This window comes from Pristiophorus japonicus, chromosome 7 (assembly GCF_044704955.1).
Source record: "Pristiophorus japonicus isolate sPriJap1 chromosome 7, sPriJap1.hap1, whole genome shotgun sequence".
Taxonomy (NCBI): Eukaryota; Metazoa; Chordata; class Chondrichthyes; family Pristiophoridae; genus Pristiophorus; species Pristiophorus japonicus.
This window is the reverse complement of record NC_091983.1, coordinates 166,739,078-166,765,728: the sequence shown is the minus strand read 5'-3', so window position 1 is coordinate 166,765,728 and position 26,651 is coordinate 166,739,078. Positions and strand designations below refer to the sequence as shown.

At 41.8% G+C, this 26,651-nt stretch overlaps 1 protein-coding gene across 17 annotated transcripts in view; it reads right to left on the bottom strand.

The window, feature by feature from the left end:
- eya4 (EYA transcriptional coactivator and phosphatase 4) overlaps positions 1 to 26,651 on the bottom strand; it is a 535,797-nt gene that overhangs the window by 140,503 nt on the left and 368,643 nt on the right. For 10 of the 17 annotated variants that reach the window (XM_070885523.1, XM_070885521.1, XM_070885537.1 and 7 more), the window contains one exon: positions 16,121 to 16,204. The exons of 2 other annotated variants lie outside the window; for them this stretch is intronic. In XM_070885523.1, coding sequence (XP_070741624.1) covers positions 16,121 to 16,204 — 84 coding nt within the window. Of the gene's footprint in view, positions 1 to 16,109; positions 16,205 to 26,651 lie in introns of those variants that run through there. 5 more of the 17 variants (XM_070885538.1, XM_070885526.1, XM_070885528.1 and 2 more) reach the window with 2 other exon arrangements.

The following is a 26,651-nucleotide window of genomic DNA, read 5'->3' as shown; positions in this document are numbered from 1 at the left end:
GAATGGCGGTGCAGGCTCGAAGGGCCGGATGGCCTACTCCTGCACCTATTTTCTATGTTTCTAAGTGAAAACTTTAAAGTTTGATACAAGAATAATTTTATTAAAGTTAAGTTAAGTACAAAGAACTGTTTCTTAAACTTTTGAATAAAATATATTTTACATTAAATCTGAATAATTGTCATTATTTTTTCCATTATTAATACAGAAGGCAGGACAGGTTTTTTGTTTTCTCTCCCCAAGGTCTGCATGGATGGACCACACCCAGGTCTTGTGACTTCTCCTCCCCACCCCGCCCCTCGGAATCATTACAGTCTTGTGACTTCTCCCCTATCCCCCCCCCCCGCCCCCCCGCAACTCATTGCAGTCTTGTGCCTAGTGCATCAGCTTTCCAATCGACATCTCCCTCTCCGGGCTCAGTGCAGCAGCCTTCTGATCGCCATCTCTCCCCCCTGCCCCCCGCCGGGCTTGTTTTCCAGCCGAGCCCCGAACCCCTGTGTCGGGTGCAGGACTGATTCTGATGGCTGACGCTACGACCCCCCTCCAGCCCTGCTTGACGATGTTCGGTGGTGGCGTGTGAGTAAATAAAAATGAAAACTTCAAAAATCCAAGAAACTTCCATGTACTCCGCTGAAAGGTCTTAAAAAGTTGAACTTTATTATGGATAGTTCAAGTGTTAGAGACTCCCTCCAAAAACTTCGATGAAAAACAATGGCGTCTTACAGCGCCGATTTTTCAATGTGCGCTGCTTTCTGTTAACTCACCGGAAGGTTTTTCGGGAGTGGCCAGATAGGCCGACCTAGGATTAAAAGTTTTTGGGCAAACTGCGAAAAATGTTGAAAACTGGCGCAGACATGAGGGAACGTCAAAAAAACCTAACGTAGAAAAATCATAACTAAAGCAGTTATGCCTGCGCAGATTCCAGGGGGCAACTTTGAAGTAAATAATTACGCCAGAAAAAATGGCCGGAGAAAAAAACGCCGCAAATGACCCAGGCAAATGGAGCCCTATGCTCCTATGTAGGCTGGAGGTGGGGGGGGGGGGGGGGGGGCAGTGACCAAATAGAGGTGCTTAAAATTATGAAAGGTTTTGATAGCGCAGCCACAGAAAGAGTGTTTCCACTTGTGGGGAAGAGAAAAACTAGAGGCCATCAATATAAGATAGTCACCAAGAAATCAAATAGGGAATTCAGAAGAAACATCTTTACCCAGAGAGTGGTGAGAATGTGGAACTCGCTACCACAGGGAGTGGTTGAAGCGAATAGTATAGATGCATTTAAGAGGAGGCTGGATAAGCATATGAGGGAGAAGGGAATAGAGGGTTATGCTGATAGAGTTAGATGAGGAAAGACAGGAGGAGGCTCGAGTGGAGTATAAACACTAGCATGGACTAGTTGGGCCGAATGGCCTATTTCTGTAATGTATATCCTGTGAAAAACTGGGAAATAAACATAGATGTTCATAGTTTCACATGAAACTAAAGAGCTGATTTTAACTCCAAGCGGGAATCGGGGGTGCAGCGGCCGAACCATCTGCTCCCATCTCCTCTGGAGCATGAAGCCTGGGAGATCTCAACTCCCGGGCCTTACTTACATGGCCCAACTCTGACTCCTGCTTGATGCTGTCAGGAATTATGTCACTGGATGGGGGTGCGGGGGAGGAGAGCTTAAACTAACCCTTAAGCAAACATTGTCTGACTGTAAATTAAACATGTAATAATGAATAGAATAAAATGTTAAATCACCATTCTTTGGTTCAAATTGAGTTTGGGAATCACAAAATGGGCACCAATTATTGTTGCTGTGTCGTGATGTCAAATTAAATTCCATGTATTTTAGCTACTCGTCATCTCAAACTGGTTTCTAAATATGTTGCTGTATCATTGCCCTGAAAGTCAATCTCCAAACTTTATATTTAGCTTGTAAAATTAAATAAATATATATGTTTGATACTTATATTACCATTCACTAAAACCATTTTATGTAATTAACAGCATAAATTGTATGATCGTTAAGTATAAAATAAAACGTTCTTTAAAGCTGGTGTGGAGTACCTATATAACTCACTCATATTTTTATGGTTGAATTCATGTTGTGCAACATTAGTGCTGATTGTTTGTACTAAATTCCCCTGACAACTATTTTAATGAAGGCATTAACTCATATAAAATAAATAGATTTATAATTTTGTGAAATAGGATTAAGAGTCCTATTTTAAGGAATTTGATATCAAGACATTAATAATTTGTGAGTTGTTCTTCCCTGGCTTAAAGAAGGATTCAACATTCCCTTTTATTCTTCATATTAAATGTTTACTTACAAACTAAACTGTCTAATCAGGTTCTGCAAAAGTGTTACTATGTCTGTAACATTGCACTGTATCACCAGCAAGGCAAAACCATTGCTTCTTCTTCATTTAGTGTATTCTAGGTATGAATCAGCAGTGACACTATGACAACACAACAAGGTCTGTTTTACATCTACAGCTTTCCAGAGAATTTTGACCTCTAACCCAATTATTGTTTTTGGTCAAATAAATGCACATAAATTTCAAGAAATTGGAAATGTGTACTTAATCTTTATTTAACTTAGGCTCCTTTAAGAAGGGGGCAGCAATGTCTCAAACATATAGTGCTCCCCTTTTAACACTGAACTGGCCAATTCAAAACTGCAGAATGTTGCACGTTTGAGTTGGAACCTAGCACTGAGTATAATAATGTTTGCATTTGACAAAATGTGGTTTGAATGTTCAGGATTTAACTGAATAACTTCGAGTGTGACAAGATGGTTTTAATCCAACCCTGAACATTTTCATGACAGTGAATGATTTCAGACAACAGGATTTTAAACGCTAATGATCTGTACAGTATGGATGACACATATCATTTTGAAGAAAAAACAGTCTCAAAACATTTTCACAATGCCTTTTTGTGTGTATTTTTAAATCTACTTAGATTATTCAGTGGATAGGATCAAATTTCATTCACATTATTATTGCATGGTTTGCGGACTTGCTTTGCCTTTAATTCCTGGATTTCTTTTGGTTTCCAACAGGCAAGAATTAAAAGTACTCTACTTCATTTTTTTTTGCTTTTTTCCTTCTACTTTGCTTGCTTTTTTCCTGGTATATTGGTTCTATTTTATATCTGGATTGCTACTGGGCATATTATTTAGAATGTAATCATGTTATTTGGCTACAGAAAACTCTAGCCCCCTTTTCGTATCGAAGTTGAAGTATTTGGCAGCTAGATAAATTGGCTATTACATCTAATCTGGAATCACTTTATTGGTACATAAATTCCCGCACCACCTTTAACCCCATGCAGATTGTGCCACTGCACAGAAAACCATTGGATTCTTCAATTGTGCACTGTTTTTCTGCACCACTTTGAAAACACAGACAGATGAATGCATGGAGTGATGTGCTAGCTAAAAATTCAGCTATGCATGTAGAAGTGTACATAGACTGCACTTACAGAGACACATTGATCTATGGACCTAAGTTGGACTTTTTTCTAAATTTATTTTGATTATTGTGTCCATGTGTTTCCAATACTCTGAGGAAAAATATAATTGTACATGCTTCTATTTTTCTTTTTAGAGGTTGGCGTTGGGTTATAGGATTATTCAGAGATAACAGGGCTTTATCCTGGAACTTTAGGGGAAGAAATTAATTTAAGCCCATTTTCGGGCATGGAATGGGCGGCGTGCTCAGAATGCGTGCCCGATCATGTGGGTACAAAGAATGTGCCAAATTGGCCACCCAACCTTATTTGCTTAGAATAAGCAGACTTCCAGCACTATTCAGTGTTAGCTCACCTATAGAGGTAGGGGGTGGGGAGGCATGAAAGGAATATCGGGCATTCTTGATGCCATATAAAGCCAGCCTGCACTTCTTAAATGGGTGGTGCATCTTGATTGCAATCAATTACAATCAGAGATTTATAAAAATAGCAGCAAAGGAGAATAATTTTGAAAAATGGTCCAATTTAGATCCAAAGATCAAGGTGTCTCTGTAATTGCAGTCTACCTACACTCCTACATGCATAGCTGAATTTTTAACTGGCACTTGACTCCATGCATTGATTTTCAGATGCTGGATGGGAGGTATTGGTGGAAGAGGTTGGTAGGAAATGGAATGGCCTCTTTCCAGCCAGTGGGGGGGAAGATATCCAGGCAAGGTGGTAGAACAGGTCAGTGCAGAAGCATTGCACCAAAGACCTGGCTGCAATGCAGGAAAAGGTTTAATGATCTCACCTGCACTGCGAAGGTAAGGTGCCTAACTCATATCTTTTAACACTCTCTGCTTAGCCATGCACTTCCTGTAGCCCCACCACCTATAACGCTTCCCTCCCCTTCTTGCTATCACAGTTCTCCACACATTGCAACAAACATCACTCCACCTCCTTCTGCTGTAGCAGTCTTCACTTGCTGCTGTCCTCACTATTACTTCCCTTACCTTCTTACACCTGTGCCATCTTTCACACATCACTCACACTATTCTTTCCTGACATCCACATCCTCAAAATATCTCATTAGGCTACTACTAATAAAGTGCAGCACAATCTGGCGTGCAATACAAGGGATCAGGCGAGGACAGGAGGAGGGTGGGTGTCTATCCACGTACTATTATCACTTAACAACATCAGTTCTGAGAAATTCTATGGCGTGCACTTGTTTTTCAGGTGCAAAATGGCCCCTAAGCATCCAATATGGCAGGCGGGGTAGACGTACTCATTACGCACCAGAAGTGGTGAAGGCAGAAAAAGAGTTGACAATAAACTGGGCAAATCTTTTAATGGGTAAGACTTCAATTAAAGTAGGAAAACCAGCCACGGACAACTAACGAGGTAAGGGAGAAAATAAAACTAAAAGAGAAAGCATACAAAATGTAAAAAATAGCACAGATCCTGGCGAATTGAAAAGATACAAAGAACAGCAAAGGATCACAAAACAGACAGTAAGAGCTACAAAAAAGGAGAATGAAAAGAAACGTGCCAGGGTTTTCAAAATGAACACAAAGAATTTTTACAATTAAAGTAGGAAAAAGAGGGTAGTCAGGAGCAATGTTGGCCTCTTAAAAACTGAAAGCGGCGATATTGCCAATGATAATAAGGAAATAATGAACATGCTGAATAATTACTTTGCGTCAGAGATAGCGTGCCGGGAATCCCAAGGAAATTAGTATTGAATCAGGGAAAGGGACTCAATAAAATTTACTCAAGTAAAATAACAGTAATGAAGAAAATAATGCCACTAAAGAATGACAAATCCCCAGGGCCAGATGGTTTCCACCCCAGGGTTTTAAGGGAAGTAGGTGAACACATTGCAGATGCCCTAACTATAATCTTCCAAAGTTCTCTCGATTCAGGAACCATTCCTTTAGATTGGAAAATTGCGCATGTTACTCCACTATTTAAGAAGGATGCAAAAATAGCTACCATGCTCCACAGACCCTTTGTCTATGATTGGTCCCTGTGGAGGATAAGCCACACCCTGAAGTTTCACTGGAACGTGTAACTGGAACCACCCATCCCAAGGTCTCACTGACTTTGCAAATTGTAATTCAATCCACTTTGACTTCTTGAAGCGACAGAGGACAGAGCTCCCCAGAAGACAGCAAGGGCCAGCCAAAGTGCTTTACCCCAGTCCAAGTGGATGCCTCCCCCAGCTGAAGTGTCTTACCGCAGTCCAAGTACATCCCTCCCCCAGCCAAAGTGCCTTACTCCAATCCAAGTGCATGCCTCCCCCAGTCGAATTGCCTTACCCCAGTCCAAGTGCATGCCTCCGCCAGCCGGTGCCTTACCCCAGTCCAAGTACATCCTTCCCCCAGTCAAAATGGCTTACCAGCACAGGTGCATCCCTCCCCCAGCTGGTGCCTTACCCCAGCACAAGTGCATCCTCCTCTCCACCCCCCCCCACCATAGATGGGGTATTGTATACAGATTGTAAACAGGTTTATTGGGTATGAAGTGAATGGTGACAGCGTCATGACTTCTGGATATCATCCACTCCAATGATGTCCCTTGTAGGGGGTTGGAAGAACGTGATCCGTCTTCCCTGAGTTCCCTCTCTTCCCTTTGATCCTCCCCCCCACCCGTGTCTCCCCCCGCCCCCACCTGTGTATCTCCCCCATCCCACCCCAGTCTCTCTCTCTCTCCCCCAGTCTCTCGCTCTCCCCCCCAGTCTCTCGCTCTCCCCCCCAGTCTCTCGCTCTCTCTCTCTCGCCCCCAGTCTCTCTCTCTCTCCCCCAGCCTTGGTCTCTTCTTCTCTCCCGGTCTCTCTCTCTCCCCCCAGTCTCTCTCTCATTCTCTCCCAGTCTATTTCTCTCCCCCTAGTCTATCTCTCTCCCCCCAGTCCCTCCCAGTCTCTCTCTCGGCCCCCCGGCGGACGTTCTCGGCCGCTTGATGAGATCAGGTCGGCAGTCTTGGGCCTCCGGCCCTGCTTCTCGGCACCACATACAGGGAATGATTCGGGGCCGGGACGGGGGGGGGGGGCGGAGATTGACAGACGGCACATTGGGGGTTGGGGCGGGGGGAGAGAGCTAGACAGATGCATGTCTGTCAAAATAAATGCAGTACAAATAGTTACACTGATTTAAAAATGGCGAGAGGGGAAAATCAGGGAATTATTGATCAGTAAGAATAATATCTGTTGTGGGGAAATTGCTACAGCCTATAATTAAGGATAGGTTGACTGGAACACCTCGAAAATTTTCAGTTGATCAGAGAGAGTCAGCATGGATTTGTGAAAAGTAGATCATGGCTGACAAACCCGATTGAATTTTTTGATGAGGTGACTAATGTAATGGAGAGGGGAATGTCTATGGATGTAATTTATATGGACTTCCAGAAGGCATTTGATAAGGTCGTTAATAAGAGACTGTTAAGAACATAAGAACTAGGAGCAGTAGTAGGCCATTTGGCCCCTCAAGCCTCGATCCTGACTAAGGTAGAAGCCCATGGAAATTAGGGCAAATTATTAACCTGGTTAGGAAATTGGCTGAGGAGACAGGCAGTAGGAATAATGGGTAGGTACTCAACTTGGCAGGATGTGACGAGTGGTGTCCCGAAGGGATCTGCATTGGGGCCTCAACTATTCACAGTATTTATTAATGACCTAGATGATAGCACAGAAAGTCACATATCCAAATTTTCTGCATTGTAGGCAGTGTAGATGAAAGCATAAAATTACAAAGGTATATCGACAGATTAAGTAAATTGGCAAAACTGCAGCAAATATATTTCAATGTAGGCAAATGTGAGCTCATCCACTTTGGACCTAAAAAGGATAGAACAGGGTACTTTCTAAATGATGAAAGGCTAAAAATAGTGGCGGCCCAAAGAGACTTGGGGGTCCAAATACATAGATCATTAAAATGTCATGAACAGGCTAATGGAATGCTGCCTTTATATCTAGGGGACTAGAATACAAGGGGTAGAAGTTATGCTGCAGCTATACAAAACCCTGATCAGCCCACACTGTGAGCAGTTCTGCGCAGAGAATCTAAAACCTGATTAGGAAACCTGGGAGCATAGTCTAAAAATTAGAGACAGACCTTTCAGGAGTGAAATTAGGAAACACTTCGACACACAATGGGTGGTAGAAGTTTGGAACTCCCTTCTGCAAATGGCAATTGATGCTAGATCAATTGTTAACTTTGAATTGGAGATTGATAATTTTTTGTTAACTAAAGATATTAAAGGATATGGGCCAAAGGTGGGTATATGGAGTTAGGTCGCAGATTAGCCATGATCTCATTGAATGGCAGAACAGGCCCGAGGGGCTCAATGGCCCAATCCTAGGGCCTAGGATAGAATAAAAGGAAAAGGAGGTGGGGTAGCATTGCTGGTTAAAGAGGAGATTAATGCAATAGTTAGGAAGGACATTAGCTTGGATGATGTGGAATCTATAAGGGTAGAGCTGCAGAACACCAAAGGGCAAAAAACGTTAGTGGGAGTTGTATACAGACCTCCAAATAGTAGTAGTGATGTTGGGGAGGGCATCAAACAGGAAATTAGGGGTGCATGTAATAAAGGTGCAGCAGTTATAATGGGTGACTTTAATATGCACATAGATTGGGCTAGCCAAACTAGAAGCAATACGGTAGAGGAGGATTTCCTGGAGTGCATAAGGGATGGTTTTCTAGACCAATATGTCGAGGAACCAACTAGGGGGGAGGCCATCTTAGATTGGGTGTTGTGTAATGAGAAAGGATTAATTAGCAATCTCGTTGTGCGAGGCCCCTTGGGGAAGAGTGACCATAATATGGTGGAATTCTGCATTAGGATGGAGAATGAAACAGTTAATTCAGAGACCATGGTCCAGAACTTAAAGAAGGGTAACTTTGAAGGTATGAGGCATGAATTGGCTAGGACAGATTGGCGAATGATACTGAAGGGGTTGACTGTGGATGAGCAATGGCAGACATTTAGAGACCGCATGGATGAAATACAACAATTGTACATTCCTGTCTGGCGTAAAAATAAAAAAGGGAAGGTGGCTCAACCGTGGCTATCAAGGGAAATCAGGGATAGTGTTAAAGCCAAGGAAGTGGCATACAAATTGGCCAGAAATAGCAGCGAACCCGGGGACTGGGAGAAATTTAGAACTCAGCAGAGGAGGACAAAGGGTTTGATTAGGGCAGGGAAAATGGAGTACGAGAAGAAGCTTGTAGGGAACATTAAGACGGATTGCAAAAGTTTCTATAGATATGTAAAGAGAAAAAGGTTAGTAAAGACAAATGCAGTCAGAATCAGGGGAAGTCATAACGGGGAACAAAGAAATGGCAGACCAATTGAACAAGTACTTTGGTTCGGTATTCACTGAGGAGGACACAAACAACCTTCCGGATATAAAAGGGTTCAGAGGGTCTAGTAAGGAGGAGGAACTGAGGGAAATCCTTATTAGTCGGGAAATTGTGTTGGGGAAATTGATGGGATTGAAGGCCGATAAATCCCCAGGGCCTGATGGACTGCATTACAGAGTACTTAAGGAGGTGGCCTTGGAAATAGCGGATGCATTGACAGTCATTTTCCAACATTCCATTGATTCTGGATCAGTTCCTATGGAGTGGAGGGTAGCCAATGTAACCCCACTTTTTAAAAAAGGAGGGAGAGAGAAAACAGGGAATTATAGACCGGTCAGCCTGACCTCAGTAGTGGGTAAAATGATGGAATCAATTATTAAGGATGTCATAGCAGCGCATTTGGAAAGAGGTGACGTGATAGGTCCAAGTCAACCTGGATTTGTGAAAGGGAAATCATGCTTGACAAATCTTCTGGAATTTTTTGAGGATGTTTCCAGTAGAGTGGACAAGGGAGAACCAGTTGATGTGGTGTATTTGGACTTTCAGAAGGCTTTCGACAAGGTCCCACACAAGAGATTAACATGCAAAGTTAAAGCACATGGGATTGGAGGTAGTGTGCTGACATGGATTGAGAACTGGTTGGCAGACAGGAAGCAAAGAGTAGGAGTAAATGGGTACTTTTCAGAATGGCAGGCAGTGACTAGTGGGCTACCGCAAGATTCTGTGCTGGGGCCTCAGCTGTTTACACTGTACATTAATGATTTAGACGAGGGGATTAAATGTAGTATCTCCAAATTTGCGGATGACACTAAGTTGGGTGGCAGTGTGAACTGCGAGGAGGATGCTATGGGGCTGCAGAGTGACTTGGATAGGTTAGGTGAGTGGGCAAATGCATGGCAGATGAAGTATAATGTATTAAATGTGAGGTTATCCACTTTGGTGGTAAAAACAGAGAGACAGACTATTATCTGAATGGTGACAGATTAGGAAAAGGAGAGGTGCAACGAGACCTGGGTGTCATGGTACATCAGTCATTGAAGGTTGGCATGCAGGTACAGCAAGCGGTTAAGAAAGCAAATGGCATGTTGGCCTTCATAGCGAGGGGATTTGAGTACAGGATCAGGGAGGTGTTGCTACAGTTGTACAGGGCCTTGGTGAGGCCACACCTGGAGTATTGTGTACAATTTTGGTCTCCTAACTTGAGGAAGGACATTCTTGCTATTGAGGGAGTGCAGCGAAGGTTCACCAGACTGATTCCCGGGATGGCGGGACGGACCTATCAAGAAAGACTGGATCAACTGGGCTTGTATTCACTGGAGTTCAGAAGAATGAGAGGGGACCTCATAGAAACGTTTAAAATTCTGATGGGTTTAGACAGGTTGGAAGCAGGAAGAATGTTCCCAACGTTGGGGAAGTCCAGAACCAGGGGTCACAGTCTAAGGATAAGGGGTAAGCCATTTAGGACCGAGATGAGGAGAAACTTCTTCACCCAGAGAGTGGTGAACCTGTGGAATTCTCTACCACAGAAAGTAGTTGAGGCCAATTCACTAAATATAGTCAAAAGGGAGTTAGATGAAGTCCTTACTACTAGGGGGATCAAGGGGTATGTCGAGAAAGCAGGAATGGGGTACTGAAATTGCATGTTCAGACATGAACTCATTGAATAGCGGTGCAGGCTAGAAGGGCCGAATGGCCTACTCCTGCACCTATTTTCTATGTTTCTATGTTTAATCCTGCTCCTATGTTCCTTCCTATGTTTCATGTCTGCATATGCAAATGGAGGTCTAATGCCTTTTTGAGGCCCTCTATACAAAATTGGGCTGGCTGCATTCAGAAACATGGTTTACATGTGGTCTAACCAAAAAGTTACGTCTTTATAAAAAATACTTGGCTGAATGAGGAGCCAAGAGAAGTGGTGCTCTTTCCAGATCAATTGCAGTGCCAAAGACCCACTAAGCCCCCTCCCTCCCGATCACTTACCGCCCACTTCTGGTTGCCTCACTCACACCCAATTGCTTGCCCTTCTCCTGGTTGCCCCCTTGTCTCTTGATTGATTCCCTCCCCCACTTCTACCAGGACCTAACTGAGGACAACAGTGTGGCCTGAAATGTAAATACTCTTCGCTGGTGAGCTGCCTGGGGATATCTAGCAACATTTACAGCTCGCTGGTCTCATGTAAATGAGCCCTGAGGCCCAAGATCGGATGTGCCTCGGGCCCAACTGGCGCAAGGATCGTTTCCGGCACCCAGTTCGTGGCGCCTGACAAACGGGCACTAAAGGTTTCAATATGGCATGTGGTGTGCACACCTTCAATCCACATCAGGAGAGCTCTGCATGCTGAATGGTTAGAGTGCCCTGGAGTTGTCCAGGGCTCACAGCTGAAACTAGTGTTGGGCTAACTTCCTCTGCAGATCCAGAGTGTAACGTTGGTTTCAGGCCCCTTTCCCACATTTGATCATGAATCAGTTTTCTCAGGGCTAAAGCAGCTAAAACAGGGGGTCGTTATAGGGACCGCCAGAGGTTGTACACAAAGGTAAGTATGTTTTAAAAAAATTACCCGGCCACTATTTTGCCCACTTCCCAATCTCTTTGCTCTCCCCAGACTTTGCTTTCTTTCTACAGTTGCCAAATATTCAGCCATAGTAACAGTTCCAATTCTCTAACAGTCCAGTAACTCAAAGCTCATTACGGTAATGGCATCACATTTATGTACCTTCATTAGTAAGAGTGTTTTTAAAAAATGTATGTGTAGTATTTGATTTAAAACACATTTAAAGATTTTTTGTGTGTTTATACCTGTATTAAGTTGTGGTTCTAAAATATTTTTAGTAGCTCTATGAATTGGGACCTATGAAGTGAATTTAACCACTTCATCCCCACTGAGGGCATTTAACGACGGCAACCAGTGGGGCAATTGGTGTCATTTGTCATAGATGCAATAAGAATGGATGACATGGAAGCTACATTATTCATAGGTACCTTAGATATGAATAAAGTGTAAAAGACTTGCTCAGTGCCCACATTACAACAGTGACTACACTCCAAAAGTTCATCGGCGGTAAAACGCTTTGAGACGTTCGATGGTCGTGAAAGGCACGATATAAATCCAAGTCTTTCTTTCTTTTTCACAGGGTCATAAAGCACTTTTATCTTTGAGTCAGAAGGGAAGGGGTTCAAGACACATTCCAAGACTTGAGCACATATAAACTTACTTCAGAGCAGTACTGAGAAATAATAAATATTTTAAAATTGGTCATTTCTCATTTAACTTTATGTGATTAATTGTGGAGCAGGTGGCCAGATCCATCTAAATATTCTATAAGAGTCGGTTGTCCTTTGTTGATGCCATTGCCTATATTCTGAAATTGATTAGTTCAATGAATGTTTGCTGGCAAGGGCAGCCTCACTTTGAAATAATAATGTATGAAAGGCTACAGACTGTGGGGAAAAAACACATTAATGGCTGGACTATTAAAGAGTATGTCTGACAGGAAGCCAGTTGATATCTCAACTATTAACACCTGCTTGTTAGCATGGAATGCAAACATTTCTCACTATTGTGTCTTTGATCTTGGTTGATTGGCAGCTGTTTAATCAGTGACCTTTGGTCTGAAATATATACTGGTGACTTTTCTCAGTGTGCAGTTTACCAGAAATTAGGTTCACTAGGAATTACGTCATTTATGTTTGCTATCACATCAGGAAAATCTATGAAAGTCTGTTTCATCCAAAAATCTTAGATTATTTGTGTAAAAAAATCTATTATAACCCTTTATTGCTATAAATATTGTACTTTTAATTTCTTGCTGTGTCTTGGTGATTCTGTATATTATTTTACATGTAAAGAAATCTATTGGTTTTAGTTTATATACATTAGTCTGTACCAGTGATTGAGGGGTCTAAATTAGAGGGACACAGATATAAGATAAATTGTAAGACATTTAGAGCAGAGTGCAGGAGAATTATTTTTTTACACAGATGGTTGTGAGGCTGTGGAATACACGACCAGAGTTAGTGATTGAAGCCGAGGCAACATTTAAGAATAGGTTAGATAGTTGGCTGAAGGAAAGGAATATTAAGGGATCTGAGAACAGGGGGAGCACATGGATCAGGATTACTGCTCACATCGAATAAACAACAAAATGGAGTGGTTGGGTCCAACAACCTGTTCCTGTGTTGTAATCCCTGGTGGCCTGACCAATATTTATCCCTCAATTAACATAACAAAAACAGATTATCTGGTCATCGTCACATTGCTGTTTGTGGGAGTTTGCTGAGCGCATATTGGCTACCACGTTTCCCCACATTACAACAGTGACTACACTTCAAAAAAGTACTTCATTGGCTGTAAAGTGCTTTGGGATGTCTGGTGGTTGTGAAAGGTGCTATATAAATGAAAGTCTTATTTTTGTGCTCAAATCTCTGGAGTGGTACTTGAACCCACAACTTTCTGACTCAGAGGTGAGGCTACCAACTGAGCCACTGGCTGTCACTGGTGCTATCACGGCCTAAAACTGCAAATGGAGGTTAAGTGTCCCTTGAGGAAATCCTACTCCTATAATTACAGCCTTTGATGATTGAGCCCACTTCATTTTCAAAAACATGTGATCATATAAAATACTCATTTTTAATATTTGTTGCTTTTCCCCTACTGCGCTTAAACCTTGACAGTGTCATTGTAATGCCCCTCACACAGGCAGTAACACTGGTGTTCTGTAACAATGCACAATTCTAATATGTACATACCATGATACAAATACTTCAACAAAAAGATAACTGTTGCATCTTTGGCACAAATCAAATTCCCAATACTCCAAAAAACAGATCCAAAGTATTCATATGCACTTGTATTTATACGGTACCTTTAACATAGTAAAACATCCCAATGCGCTTCACAGGGTTGTCATAAAACTAAATCTGACACCACATAAGGAGAAATTAAGGTAGATGACCAAAAGCTTGGTCAAAGTCAATTTTAAGGAGCGTCTTCAATGATAGAGAGGTAGAGAGTAGGAGAGATTTAAGGAGGGAATTCCAGAACTTAGGGCCTAGGTAGCCAATGGTTGAGTGATTAAAATCAGGGATGCTCAAGAGGCCAGAATTAGAGGAGCGCAAATATTTTGGGGGGGTTGTGTGCCTGGAGGAGATTCGAGAGATAGGGATGGGCGAAGCCATGGAGTGATTTGAAAACAAGGATGAGAAATTTAAAATCAAGGCATTGCTTAACCTGGAGCCAATGTAGATCAGCGAGCACAGGAGTGATGAATGAGCGGGACTTAGTGCGAGTTGGGACACGGGCAGACGAGTTTTGGATGACCTCAAGTTTACGTAGGGTAGAACGTGGGAAGCCAGCAGGAGTGCCTTGGAATAGTCTAGAGGTAACAAAGGCATGGATGAGGGTTTCAGCTGCAGATGAACTGAGGCAGGGGCAGAGACGGACGATGTTATGTAGGTTAAAATAGGCGGTCTTAGTTATGGCACAGATATGTGGCTGGAAGCTCATTTCAGGGTCAAATATGATGCCAATAAAATTAAATACAAGGAATCTAGGGTGCGACATTGGACCTCGTTGCGTGTGGAGTGTGGGCCAATTTAATGGGCTAACCTCCTGCACATGAACAGCATCGGAAATTTGTCATTTTGGTTGGGAAACTGTAGAAGCGCCCTTGGCAATAGGCCCCTTGAACATGTTACTCTCCCGCTAGTTTTCAGTTATTCAGCGACCTAGCATTAGAAGAAACCGCTGGAGGCCACCAAAGAACAGTTATGTTTTTGGCTGTAAGCGTTTTTTAAGCTTACCTTAGTGTGGAGCCAGGATGAAGCAGGAATGCACTTCCCAGCTCACTGGCCCCCGCTCACCTCTCTCTCGTTAACCGGGAGGGAGTTGAGCGGGGATGGACGGTAGGCACCTGCAGCTCGCTGGTATTATTAAAATGAGGCTCGAAGCCCAATATTCCAGGCCTTCCTGTTTCACTGCATGCATTGCTTCCGACGACCAGTTCGCAAACGATGTGAGCTAATCTTCAGCCCCTAGTCTCTGGTTAACATCAGTGCTCAAAATTCAAAAACCATGCAGATAGAAAATACAATTTCCTTGTACAATACAAGTTGCAATAACATTCTTATTTTGAAATAATTTAATTGCAAAATGTACATTGTGCAACATACTATTGGAAAAGTTTTTATTGCAGAAATTCTTACAGTTGATACATGGAATTATTTTCATTTACAATTTTTTAAATCTTGTTCTAAATATCTGGGATATATATTTCTATTTGGGCATCTTAAGAAGACAAGGTAATAATATAGAAATTCTTGGTCAATCTTCAGTAGATAAGCAGTGTTACCCACTAACTTTTGTCCAGTGTTATGATTTTAAATTCCTTCATGGTCTTGCCATACCTATCTGTAATCTCCTCCAGCTCCCACCCCACCCCCCCTCCCCTCCCGAGGTATCTACGCTCCTCTAATTCTGGCCTCTTGAGCAGCCTTGATTTTAATTGCTCCACCATTGGTGGCCATGCCTTCAGCTGCCAAGGCCCTTAAGCTCTGGAATTTCCTCTCTAAACCTCTCCGCCTCTCTACCTCTCTTTTCTCCTTTAAGACGCTTCTTAAAACCTACCTCTATGACCAAGCTTTTAGTCATTTGCCCTAATTTCTCCTTATGTGGCTTGGTGTCAAATTTAGTTTGATAACTTTCCTGTGAAGCGCCTTGGAATGTTTTACTACATTAAAGGCGCTATATAAATACAAATTGTTGTTGTTGATCTCAAGCAATGTCTTGTTTGCCTACTCTTGGGAACACACTGAAATATGGAATAATGAAATATTGGCCCCAACCTCTCAAAATTATATTGCTGAAATTAGAAAATGTTTTAGGAATGGTGGGCATGAGCACAGCTCTTTTTACTTCATGATGCTTCGACAAAGGTGTGTACATCCCCACTTCCTGAGCGCTTTCTAGTCATACATATCATACACTGCTGTCTTTTCTCAAATGCTTTAACTATGTTCCCTGGTCCTGAATAAATGCATGATGTCGTTGTTATTGCAGCTCTACAGGATAGCTATGGGCCACAGCAAAGGAAGAATACCTAATGAACGTACTTCAAAATCTAATAGTGGGTAAGTGATCAGAATGACAACAGGTTCAATTCTAAGCAAAATCCATAAATATTCTGCCACTATCAAGTTACATGGTAATTACTATTATTTGTCTGTTTACCACAATTTTATAAATAGTTTAAGCATTCAGAGAATCAGGAAGACAGAAGCACTGCACTCATATTCCACACTAACACGCACATGCACTGTACCATAATCTGTCATACTTGTTGCAGAGGAGGGGGTGCTGCAACCCAGCAACCAGTCTGCAGTGTTTAAAATAGTCATGGTGTCTCCTGAAGAGGGAAAGTCAGAATCACATTTAGTTTGAGGTTTCAGTAACATTTTATTACTTGCCCGTATTTATTCAAATAATTCGCAATTATACAAAAAATTGATGGAAGGTGTTAAATAAGTACATTTCTAGGTAATGTAAATGTGAAATGCCCCATAATTGGGTATTGTGGTAAAATAACAGCTTGTTTGGCACAATGAACTAACCAGAAAAAACCACGTGGCTTCAATGCAACCGAAAGTAAAACAATTATGAATCATTAACTCATTGAGCTTGTTAATGGTGTAAATTCAAGAAAAGTAAGTGACAGATGAATAATCAACTGAATACATTTAAAACATTGATTGAGAAATTGCAAGAAAGAAATACTAGTAAATATCAAGCACAGCAAACTGATGTCATTGGAGGTCACTTTTTCTCTACCCTACACATTCATTAGTATAAAAAAGTTTGTGAGTTAAATAAATAACTATATGCAGTTCAGTTGAGCCACAGAAATTATTTAAGCCACATCTAATTAAGGTATCAAAGAAACAGGATGCTTCCCCTTGATACTAGCACCTGTTGGTTTTTCTTGGCCTTGCTGCACCTTAGTGAATCCAACATATATGTTTGGAAAAATTTTTTTTTGCCTTTGGCAATTTGGCAAACAAAATGATAGGCTCTGCATGGAGTATCAGTTGAGAGACAGTACTGGAACAGACTGTTTACTGCTCTTAAATTAACTTTAAAAAAATCATTGAAGCCCATGGCTAATTTTGACATTGGCAGTTTAGATAAAAGTTTGATTTCTTATAAAAATAAGTAATTAAAAAAAAATCTATGCTAAACAAAATCACAATTAAATTAAATAAGAAGACTTGGTAAGCAATAATCACTAGCTTGCAAGGCTCAATTATACTCGTGCCTGGGGTAACCCTAGTCCAGTTCACTCCAGGTATTAATGAGGTACATCTTATAGCTGTCTGTTTACAGTGCAGTCAGAGCAGGCCAAATCAGACAAGATTAGTGCACACTGGTCTCAGGTTGAAGTATGTGTGCAAAATGAATTACATATACATTAATGGATGCAACCAATTACCATTATACTATCAGCAACAGCAATGACTAGTGGGATATTTATTACCCCATTCATTACATTATAACAGGAAATTGGATTGACCCCTAAGGGTTAAAGGTAAACAAATGTTAAAGAAAAAGGAAAATGTAATTAAAAGTCATAAATCACAGTTCTGTATCCCATGTCACATTCACTGCAGTGTGTTCTCCTCCTCAAGAAAACAATAAGGAGAATTTAAGTAAATAATAAAAATAAGATCAGGAAATGGCAGCAGGATTGATTTACAATGACACCGGAGATGACATAATTTATGGTGCAACTCTCAGTTTTGGAGATTTCCGACAACCAAATCCAGTAGCCAAACATATTATGATTTGTGTACTCACATTTTCCATATAATCAAAAAAGGGGAGAAACTAAAGACCAAAGAGAAACTGAGAGAGAGATAAGTGTGTTTGTGTGAGAAAGAGAAAGAGACAATTAATTTATTTTAAAAACATGACCTTGTGCTAAATAGATATAAACATTTTCCTGCGGTTACTGTTTAGGGTCTAAATTTGTCTATGTAAGAATCTGGAAATTTATGGGAAAATTTGGCAATTTTATTCCATATACGATAGATCATTCACATGCATGGAATAATAATAGCAAAAAGTGAATTATTAGGTAGCAATCTAATCAAAGAGTTCACAGAATGTCAAATTAAATGTGCAAAATGAACAATGTAAACATCAGATGAACCCCAAGTTGCTATTAGTCTTGAACTCATTCTTGCTATCTGTTTTATTATATATAAATATATTCAATAGCTGAATTAAAATTCTTCTTGTTTTCAGTAGATGGATTCTTATCACATATTCCAGCCATCAGATTTTTAAACTGACAGTCATCTTTTCAGCCCATGTGTCAGTTTGTTCGCGTTTTATAAGAAAAATCAGGATGGGATTGGAATTTCTCAGTATCAGCCAATCAAATTTGTGAAATGGTGGACTGAAATCTATAAAAAACAATCAATTAATCAACCAGATGTTACTTGTGACCACTGGTAATTGTGCATAAACTTCTGGCAAAAAAATTCTGATGAGTTGATAGTTTCTGAAAGTTGCAATAACAGGTAAAATGCAAATTAAAAACAAATATTTTCCTCAAAAAAAACTTTCTGGAGCATGCCCAGCAGTTGTCTTATATGAAGGTTAATTTCTTCAAGACTAGTTGCAGAAGCACTTTTGGATTAAGCAGGTTGTTCCTGCTGTGAATATCTTGACTGGCTTTGTTTAAGCACTACTGTCACTTGCAGAATTGCCAGGGTTTGGAAAAAGGAAGGTGTGGATTTGGAATGGTGATGAATTTGACTTAATTTAAAGAATTACAATGAGATCCCCATATGTAGGATGTTTTTACAGTGCATTAATATGATGTATGATGTAGACAGTTGGCCTGTTTGTGGGTGAGTTATAATGCCATTTATGTTCTGTAACTTTGGAAACAATTTTCAGTTTGTTCACATGCTTGCAGTGGAGGTCACTTTGTTAACATACAGTAAGCAAAGAGAGAGCCTACACTGTTTGGATCAGAACAGTTGTTTATTTAAAATAGTTAAATCAGCATACCCTTAATTCACGTAATCTCCACCTGCCACTAGCCTGTTGTGGGATCAAGGACAGGGACAGATCCAACAATGAGCCATTTTGTTGACTGCATTTAAAATGCACTACTCCTTGGAATTAATGTAGGTATGGGTTGGAAAGATTTCCATTCACAAATTAACGTGATGCATCTGGGATTAGATTTGCTGGATCCTGTGAATTTGTTTTGAAGTTGGACGAAATGCTTTTCTTTCATACTTAAAATATCTATAACCCTTCCAGGATAAATTTATTTTTGGCTTGAAAGGCAGAATTACAGTAAGCTCCAAAAGTTAGAAAATGCATTGAAGAAAGTGCAAAAATATTTTCTTTTCTGGAAATATACCCAGGTCCCTCTGGAAAATAAACCTCACTGCTTCGGCATTCATATTTCCCTTCAGTAAGTTCTGAATCTACCATTGCTGCAAGCTGCACTTTTGTATAGTTTAGATTTTGTCACCTGCATGAAAGTGATGGAATACTGGGCATATCTGCAGCTTAAGTTATGAAAAGCCCCTGTCCAAGTACTTTCAGCCTAATTCCTTGTTTTCATATATCAGGGCTGTTTATGGTTGGTCAGATTGTTTGCCTACATTACTACACTTCCAAAATAATTAATTGGCTGTGAAGCACTTTGGGGCATCCTGAGGTTATGAAAGGCACTATATAAATGCTCTTATTTTTATTTTGTTGGTTTTCAAGGTTGGCATGCATGCATGCATCATTGACAATCCTAAATCTGAGAGATAAATGGACAGCTGAAATTACAGAAGGGCAATTACATTTGGGTTAATGTAAATTTGAGTTCAGCAAAGTTCATCCCTGTATTTATTAATTAAAAAATAATTCACTTATAAATTATTGCTCAATCGTGCATGGCTTTTAGGAAACAGATTTAAAAACACAGTTGAAATTCTATCAGGAAGTGCACCGCTATAAAGTAAAGACACTATGGCTGGGGACAATGAAGTGCCTCCATTCTATCAGCAGTGCAAAAATATAATTACTGATGATTCACTCTTTGTTGGATTCATTTCAGAAACTTGTACTTGTGAAAAATAGTTATACTTCACCTGCACTCTATAGATGTTTCCCATGTCATGCTGAATTACTGTTTGGTGACAAACTAAGTGTTGTGTATATATAGTTTCATAATGCAAACATACATTAATCATTTTTTGAAATAATGACAATAAATATGAAGGGTTTCTCATACTGTAGTATAATGTAGGAATGCAGCAATGTTTGGAGACATATTAATTTCTGCCTGTAAAATCTTTAATGAACAAAAGGTACTTCAACACTATAAAAGTCTAATATGTTAGTACTTTAGTCTTTATTAAAAAAAAAATCTTTGTACTTTAGTATTTGTTAACAACATTGTGCTGGGAAACTGAGAGGCACAGTGGATAACCTTTTGAATGAACCAAAACAGATGAGATGATAATCTCCTCTCTGATGTCCGTGAAGAGCTTTAAGTGAAATGTTCAGAGAAACTCCTACTCTGAGACAGCCAGTCAGTCATACAGTATTTTGCAAATTGGAACAATGAGGTGTTTGCGGTCTGGCTGACTCATACTCAAAGCATAGCTTTATAGGAACAGGAAGGAGTAGGCCATTCAGCCCCTTGAGTTTGTTCCGCCATTCAATGAGATCATGGCTGATCTGTACCTCAACTCCATTCACCCGTCTTGGCTCCATATTCCTTAATATCCTTGGCTAGCAAAAGTCTTTCGATCTCAGTTTAAAATTATTAATTGAGCTAGCATCTACTGCTTTTTGTGGGAGAGAGTTCCACACTTCTACCACCCTTTTTGTGAAGATGTGTTTCCTAACTTCTCTCCTGAATGGCTGGCTCTGATTTTAAAGTTATGTCCCATTGCTCGAGGCTCCCTCACCAGGGGAAACGTTTCTCTCTATCTCCCCTATCAATTCCTTTCATAATCCTAAAAACCTCAAACAAATCACCCCTTAGCCTTCTATATTCCATAGAAAACAAGCTTATGTAATCTCTCCTCATAATATAACCATTGGAGCCTGGCAACATTCTGGAGAACCTGCGCTGCACTCCTAAGGCCAATATATTCTTTCTAAGGTGCGATGCCCAGAACTGTACACCATACTCCTGATGTGGTCTGACCAGGGCTTTGTATAACTGTAGCAAAACTTCCCCTCCTTTATATTCTAGTCCTCTAGTTATAAAGGCTAACATTCCATTAGCCCTTTTGATTATTTTTTCTACATGAGCACTGCATTTTAGTGATCTGTGCATATGGACCCCAAAATCTCTTTGGACTTCCACTATTCCTAGCTTTTCACCATTTAAAAAATACACGGATCTATCCTTTTTTGGTCCACAATAGACAGCTTCACACTTACCTTTGTTGAAATCCATCTACCACAGTTTTACCCACTCACTTAATAACTACACTTTAAAAGTACTTCATTGGTTGTAAAGCACTTTGGGATGCCCTGAGGTCACGAAATGCATTATATAAATACAAGTATTTGGGGGTGCAATTGCCCTTTTTTATAGCCCCATTAGCGCCTCCGGGGGTGGAGGGGGGGGGGGTTAATGGGGCGCAATGAGGTTATCGCCTGGGGGAAGTGGTCGATAGCGCAGCCGGGAAAATTGTCCCAGAGGTTTGGGGGGGGCGTTGTGTCGTTAGCTGTCCCGGGGGACCACTTTGCGCCGTGAGGGGAATTGACCTGCGGCCGGTGACGATGGCACCATCCGATATCACTGCCAACTTCGTGACCCTCCACCAGGGCGCCACTTAAAGGGGAGGCTGTTTGCGCTGTGGTCCACCATATTTTTCTGTCGGCCCGACAATGGCGGCCCTCACCTCGACTAGGCCGCCATTCTGCAGCCCGGCACTCCATTATGGGTGCCGGGCTGTTGACCCAGTTGAGGATATCCCTGGTGGCCCAGTAGCGGCCGCCAAAGGAACTGCAGAGCGTGCAGCGGCCCTCCCCTTTAAATGGTGTTAAATGGAGGGGTGTTCTGCAGTGTCAGTGCTAAGTGGAGTGCTAGGCTCTGGAGCACTCTCTCCCCCAGCAATAAAGGCCAACATTCCATTGGCTTTCCTGATCACTTACTGTGCCTGCATACTAACTTTTTGTGTTTCATGCACAAGGACCCCTAGGTCCCTCTGTACTGCAGCACTTTGAAATTTTTCTCCATTTAAATTATAATTTGCTTTTCTACATCCATAGACATTCCCCTATCTACTACTTTAGTTACTTCCTCAGAAAATTAAATTAGGTTTGTTTGACATGACCTACCCTTTACAATTCCATGTTGGCTCTCTCTATTCAGCTCAAATTTCTCTAAGTGCTCAGACACACTGTCCTTAATTATAGATTCCAATAACTTCGCCACAACAGATGTTAGTCTAACAGGTCTATAATTTCCTGGTTTCTCTCACCTTTCTTAAATAATGCAGTTACATTTGAAATTTTCCAATTTAAAGGGACAATGCCTGAATTGAGGGAGCTTTGGAATATTAAGGCAAAAGCATCTGCAATTTCCTCACCTACTTCCTTTAAAACCCTGGACTGGAAACCCTCATGTCCTGGGGATTTGTCAGTCTTTAGTGCTATTATTTTTTCTCATACTGTTTCCTTGCTTACGTTAACTTTAGTGAGTTCCAGTCCTTGATTCATTATTAGTTTCCCTGGAATTTCAGGTATATTATCCTCTTCTTCTACTGTAAAGATTGACACAAGGTAATTATTCAACAAATCCTTACTTTCAATTGTAATATTATCTGCATCTGTTTTTAAAAGGCCTCCATGTTCCTTTTCTTGTGCCATTGTAAAAACGTCTTGTGTTAATCTTGATATCCCTCGTAACTTTTTGTTCGTATTCCCTTTTTGCAGCCCGCACTATCTTTTTTGTCTTCCTTTGCTGTTCTTTATATCTCTCCCAGTTCCCGGGATCCACACTATTCTTTGCAGTTTTGTATTCTCTTCCCTTTAGTTTTATGTTATCTCCCACCTCCTTTGGCTATGGCCATTTTATTTGGTAATTAGAGCACTTGCCCCTTAGTGGTATATGATGGTCTTGTATTAATCTAAATTCCTTTTTGATCAACTCTCACTATTCATCTGTAGTTTTACCTGATAACTGTTTTGACCAGTTTGCTGTTGTCAATCTCTATCTCATCCTGTTAAAGTTAGCTATATCAAATCTAGAATTTTAGACCGGAATTTTGCGGGTCTGCTGCGGGTTGTGGCCATGGTGGGTTGCAACCCTACTGCTAGCTCCATCCCACTGCTGAAAACAAACTTACATTAATAAGGCCTATAAGCCCGCCCAGCACATTACATAGCCCAATTAAATGGAGCAGGTCTGGTGACATCATTCATTACTCGTTTTCATCCGGGATCTTTAAAAGGGACCATGGCCACATTAGATTTAATGTTTAATCTAAAAAAGTGCTGTCAGTATTGGAGCGCTGCAAACACTGACAATGACCGCCCAGAGGCGAAGGGATGCACCCAGGTTCTCCAATGACTCCCTCCCTATGCTTATGGATGGAGTCAGAGCACGCAGGGAGGTTCTCGTCCCTTCCGATGGGCAGAAGAGACCTCCCCAGGAGACCAAAACAGCCTGGCTACAGATTACAGAGGAGGTCACAAGCAGGGAGGTGTTCAGGAGGACCTGGGTGCAATGTCGCAAACGTTTCAATGATCTCATTAGAGCAGGAAACATGAGTTCAAAGCCACACTCAACTTTAAAAAAATGTTTTCATGGCCAGCGTTTATTGCCCATCCCTAATTGCCCTTGAGAAGATGGTGGTGAGCCGCCTTCTTGAACAGCTGCAGTCCGTGTGGTGAAGGTACTTCCACAGTGCTGTTAGGGAGGGTGTTCCAGGATTTTGACCCAGCGACGATGAAGGAATGGCGATATACTTCCACGTCAGGATGGTGTGTGAATTGGAGTGAAACTTGGAGGTGGTGGTGTTCAAATGTGCCTGCTGCTCTTGTCCTTCTAGGTGGTAGAGCTCGCAGATTTGGGAAATGAGGCCGAAGAAGCCTTGGTGAGTTGCTGCAGTGGGTGCAGTGTAGATGGTACGCTGGTGGTAGAGGGAGTGAATGTTTAAGGTGCTAGATGGAGTGCCAATCAAACGGGCTGCTTTGTGCTGGATGGTGTTGAGCTTCTTGAGTGATGTTTGAGCCGCACTCATCCAGGGAAGTGGAGAGTATTTCATCACACTCCTGACTTGTGCCTTGTAGATGGTGGAAAGGATTTGGGGAGTCAGGAGGTGTGACACTCGCTGCAGAATACCCAGCCTCTGACCTGCTGTTTTTGCCACACTATTTATGTGGCTGGTCCAGTTAAGTTTCTGGTCAATGGTGACCCCCCCAGGATGTTGATGGTGGCAATGGTAATGTCGTTGAATATCAAGGGACAGTGGTTAGACTCTCGCTTGTTGGAGATAGTCATTGCCTGGCACTTGTGTGGCGCGAATGTTACTTGCCACTTATCAGCCCAAGCTTGAATGTTGTCCAGATCTTTCTGCATGCAAGCATGGACTGCTTCATTATCTGAAGTGTTGCAAATGGCATTGAACACTGTGCAGTCATCAGCGAACATCTCCATCTCTGACCTTAAGATGGAGAGAAGGTAAGTGATGATGAAGCAGCTGAAGATGGTTGGCCTAGGATACTGTCCTGAGGAACTCCTTCAGTGATGTCTTGGGGCTGTGATGATTGACCTCCAACCACCATAACCACCTTCCTTTGTGCAACTATCATCCTGTTATGCCTTCCCTACCCTACTCCTGCATATCCTTACTCACACCAAGATACCTTTCACATTCTCTATCTAAATTATCACATCCCATCTCACTAGACACACCTTACACTCAACCTCATCCTAGTGTAATCATACCAACTGACAATACACAAAGGTAGCCACTTGCGTGTTTTATCCAATATTTATGTAAAGTTTCTGTTAATGGGGGTAAAACATATAAATCTTTATTTGCAACACTTTCCGGCATTGGTCTTGGAAGTGGCTTAGTGAGTTGCAGTGAATGATGAGTCATAACGGTACCCCCCACAATGGGGATGAGTGTGAAAGGAATGGCTTGGTCATTGTAGGGATGTTTTATGGTGTTGCTGTGGGGTGGTGCCAACCTGGCTCTTCATGTGGCAGCTATATGGGTGTACAGTGTAAAGTTGAGTAAATCTGGCCATGATGAGGTCATCCCTGGCCTCCCAGGCAGCAATGTGCTCAGGTGCTGATGGCCTCTGTCTTGTGCAGCATCAGGTGATTGAGGCTGCAGGTGTGTCTGGTGCTGCTGATGTTGGGGCTCATCGTGATCCGATTCTGAGGACCAAGTTGAGAGAGTATAGATGGCACCTATGTTGATGGAATAGATGGCAAGTAAAGTACAGATGACAGAAGCATTCTGTCAATGGTGAGAGAGTTCTTCCAATGAGGTGAGATGGGATGGAGACATTGCTGGAAAGATTTGCAGCCTGCAGAATCTGTGCTAGAAATGAACTGAAAAACAGCTTCTGCTTGAGAAAAGTGATCATCTATCAGGTGGGAGCTTCTGATGCTGTCATAAGAACATAAGAACATAAGAATTAGGAACAGGAGTAGGCCATCTAGCCCCTCGAGCCTGCTCCGCCATTCAAAAAGATCATGGCTGATCTGGCCGTGGACTCAGCTCCACTTACCTGCCCGCTCCCCATAACCCTTAATTCCCTTATTGGTTAAAAATTTATCTATCTGTGATTTGAATACATTCAATGAGATAGCTTCAACTGCTTCCCTGGGCAGAGAATTCCACAGATTCACAACCTTCTGGGAGAAGAAATTCCTTCTCAACTCGGTTTTAAATTGGCTCCCCGGCATTTTGAGGCTGTGCCCCCTAGTTCTAGTCTCCCCGACCAGTGGAAACAACCTCTCTGCCTCTATCTTGTCTATCCCTTTCATTATTTTAAATGTTTCTATAAGATCACCCCTCATCCTTCTGAACTCCAACGAGTAAAGACCCAGTTTACTCAATCTATCATCATAAGGTAAACCCCTCATCTTCGGAATCAGCCGAGGGAATCATCTCTGTACCCCCTCCAAAGCTCGTATATCCTTCCTTAAGTAAGGTGACCAAAACTGCACGCAGTACTCCAGGTGCGGCCTTACCAATACCTTATACAGTTGCAGCAGGACCTCCCTGCTTTTGTACTCCATCCCTCTTGCAATGAAGGCCAACATTCCATTCGCCTTCCTGATTACCTGTCCAGCTGTCAAGTAATCAGCTGGAGCAATGGCCACTGAACTCCCACCTCAGGTTGACAGATGTGCTTCCCGAGCAGCGTGGTTCTCGTGGCCATGTTTACATTTAAAAAGTAAGTTAAAAAAGTCTGTTAAGTGTCCGATAACAGCTGACTAGCTGTTAATCATCTCAAATGGGTCGCCCACCGCTGCCGGTTGGACCGGTTCCACAATGACAGACGCCCCTGTGGGAAAGACGCGGGGGGCGGGATGACAGCGGGTTTCCGATCCTCTGTCAAAAATAACAACTTTCCCACCTGACCACCAATTGCACCTGCCACCACCCCGGATAATTCTGGCCGAAGTAACTGTGTCACCTTTCTCCTTTTCAAACCTAACATTGAACTTGATCACATTATGATCACTTAGATAAATGTTCTTTCACTGTTAGATTATTTACTAAATCTGGATCATTACTTATTACTAAATCTAGTATGGCCTGCCCTCTTGTTAGTTCTAGAAAATATTG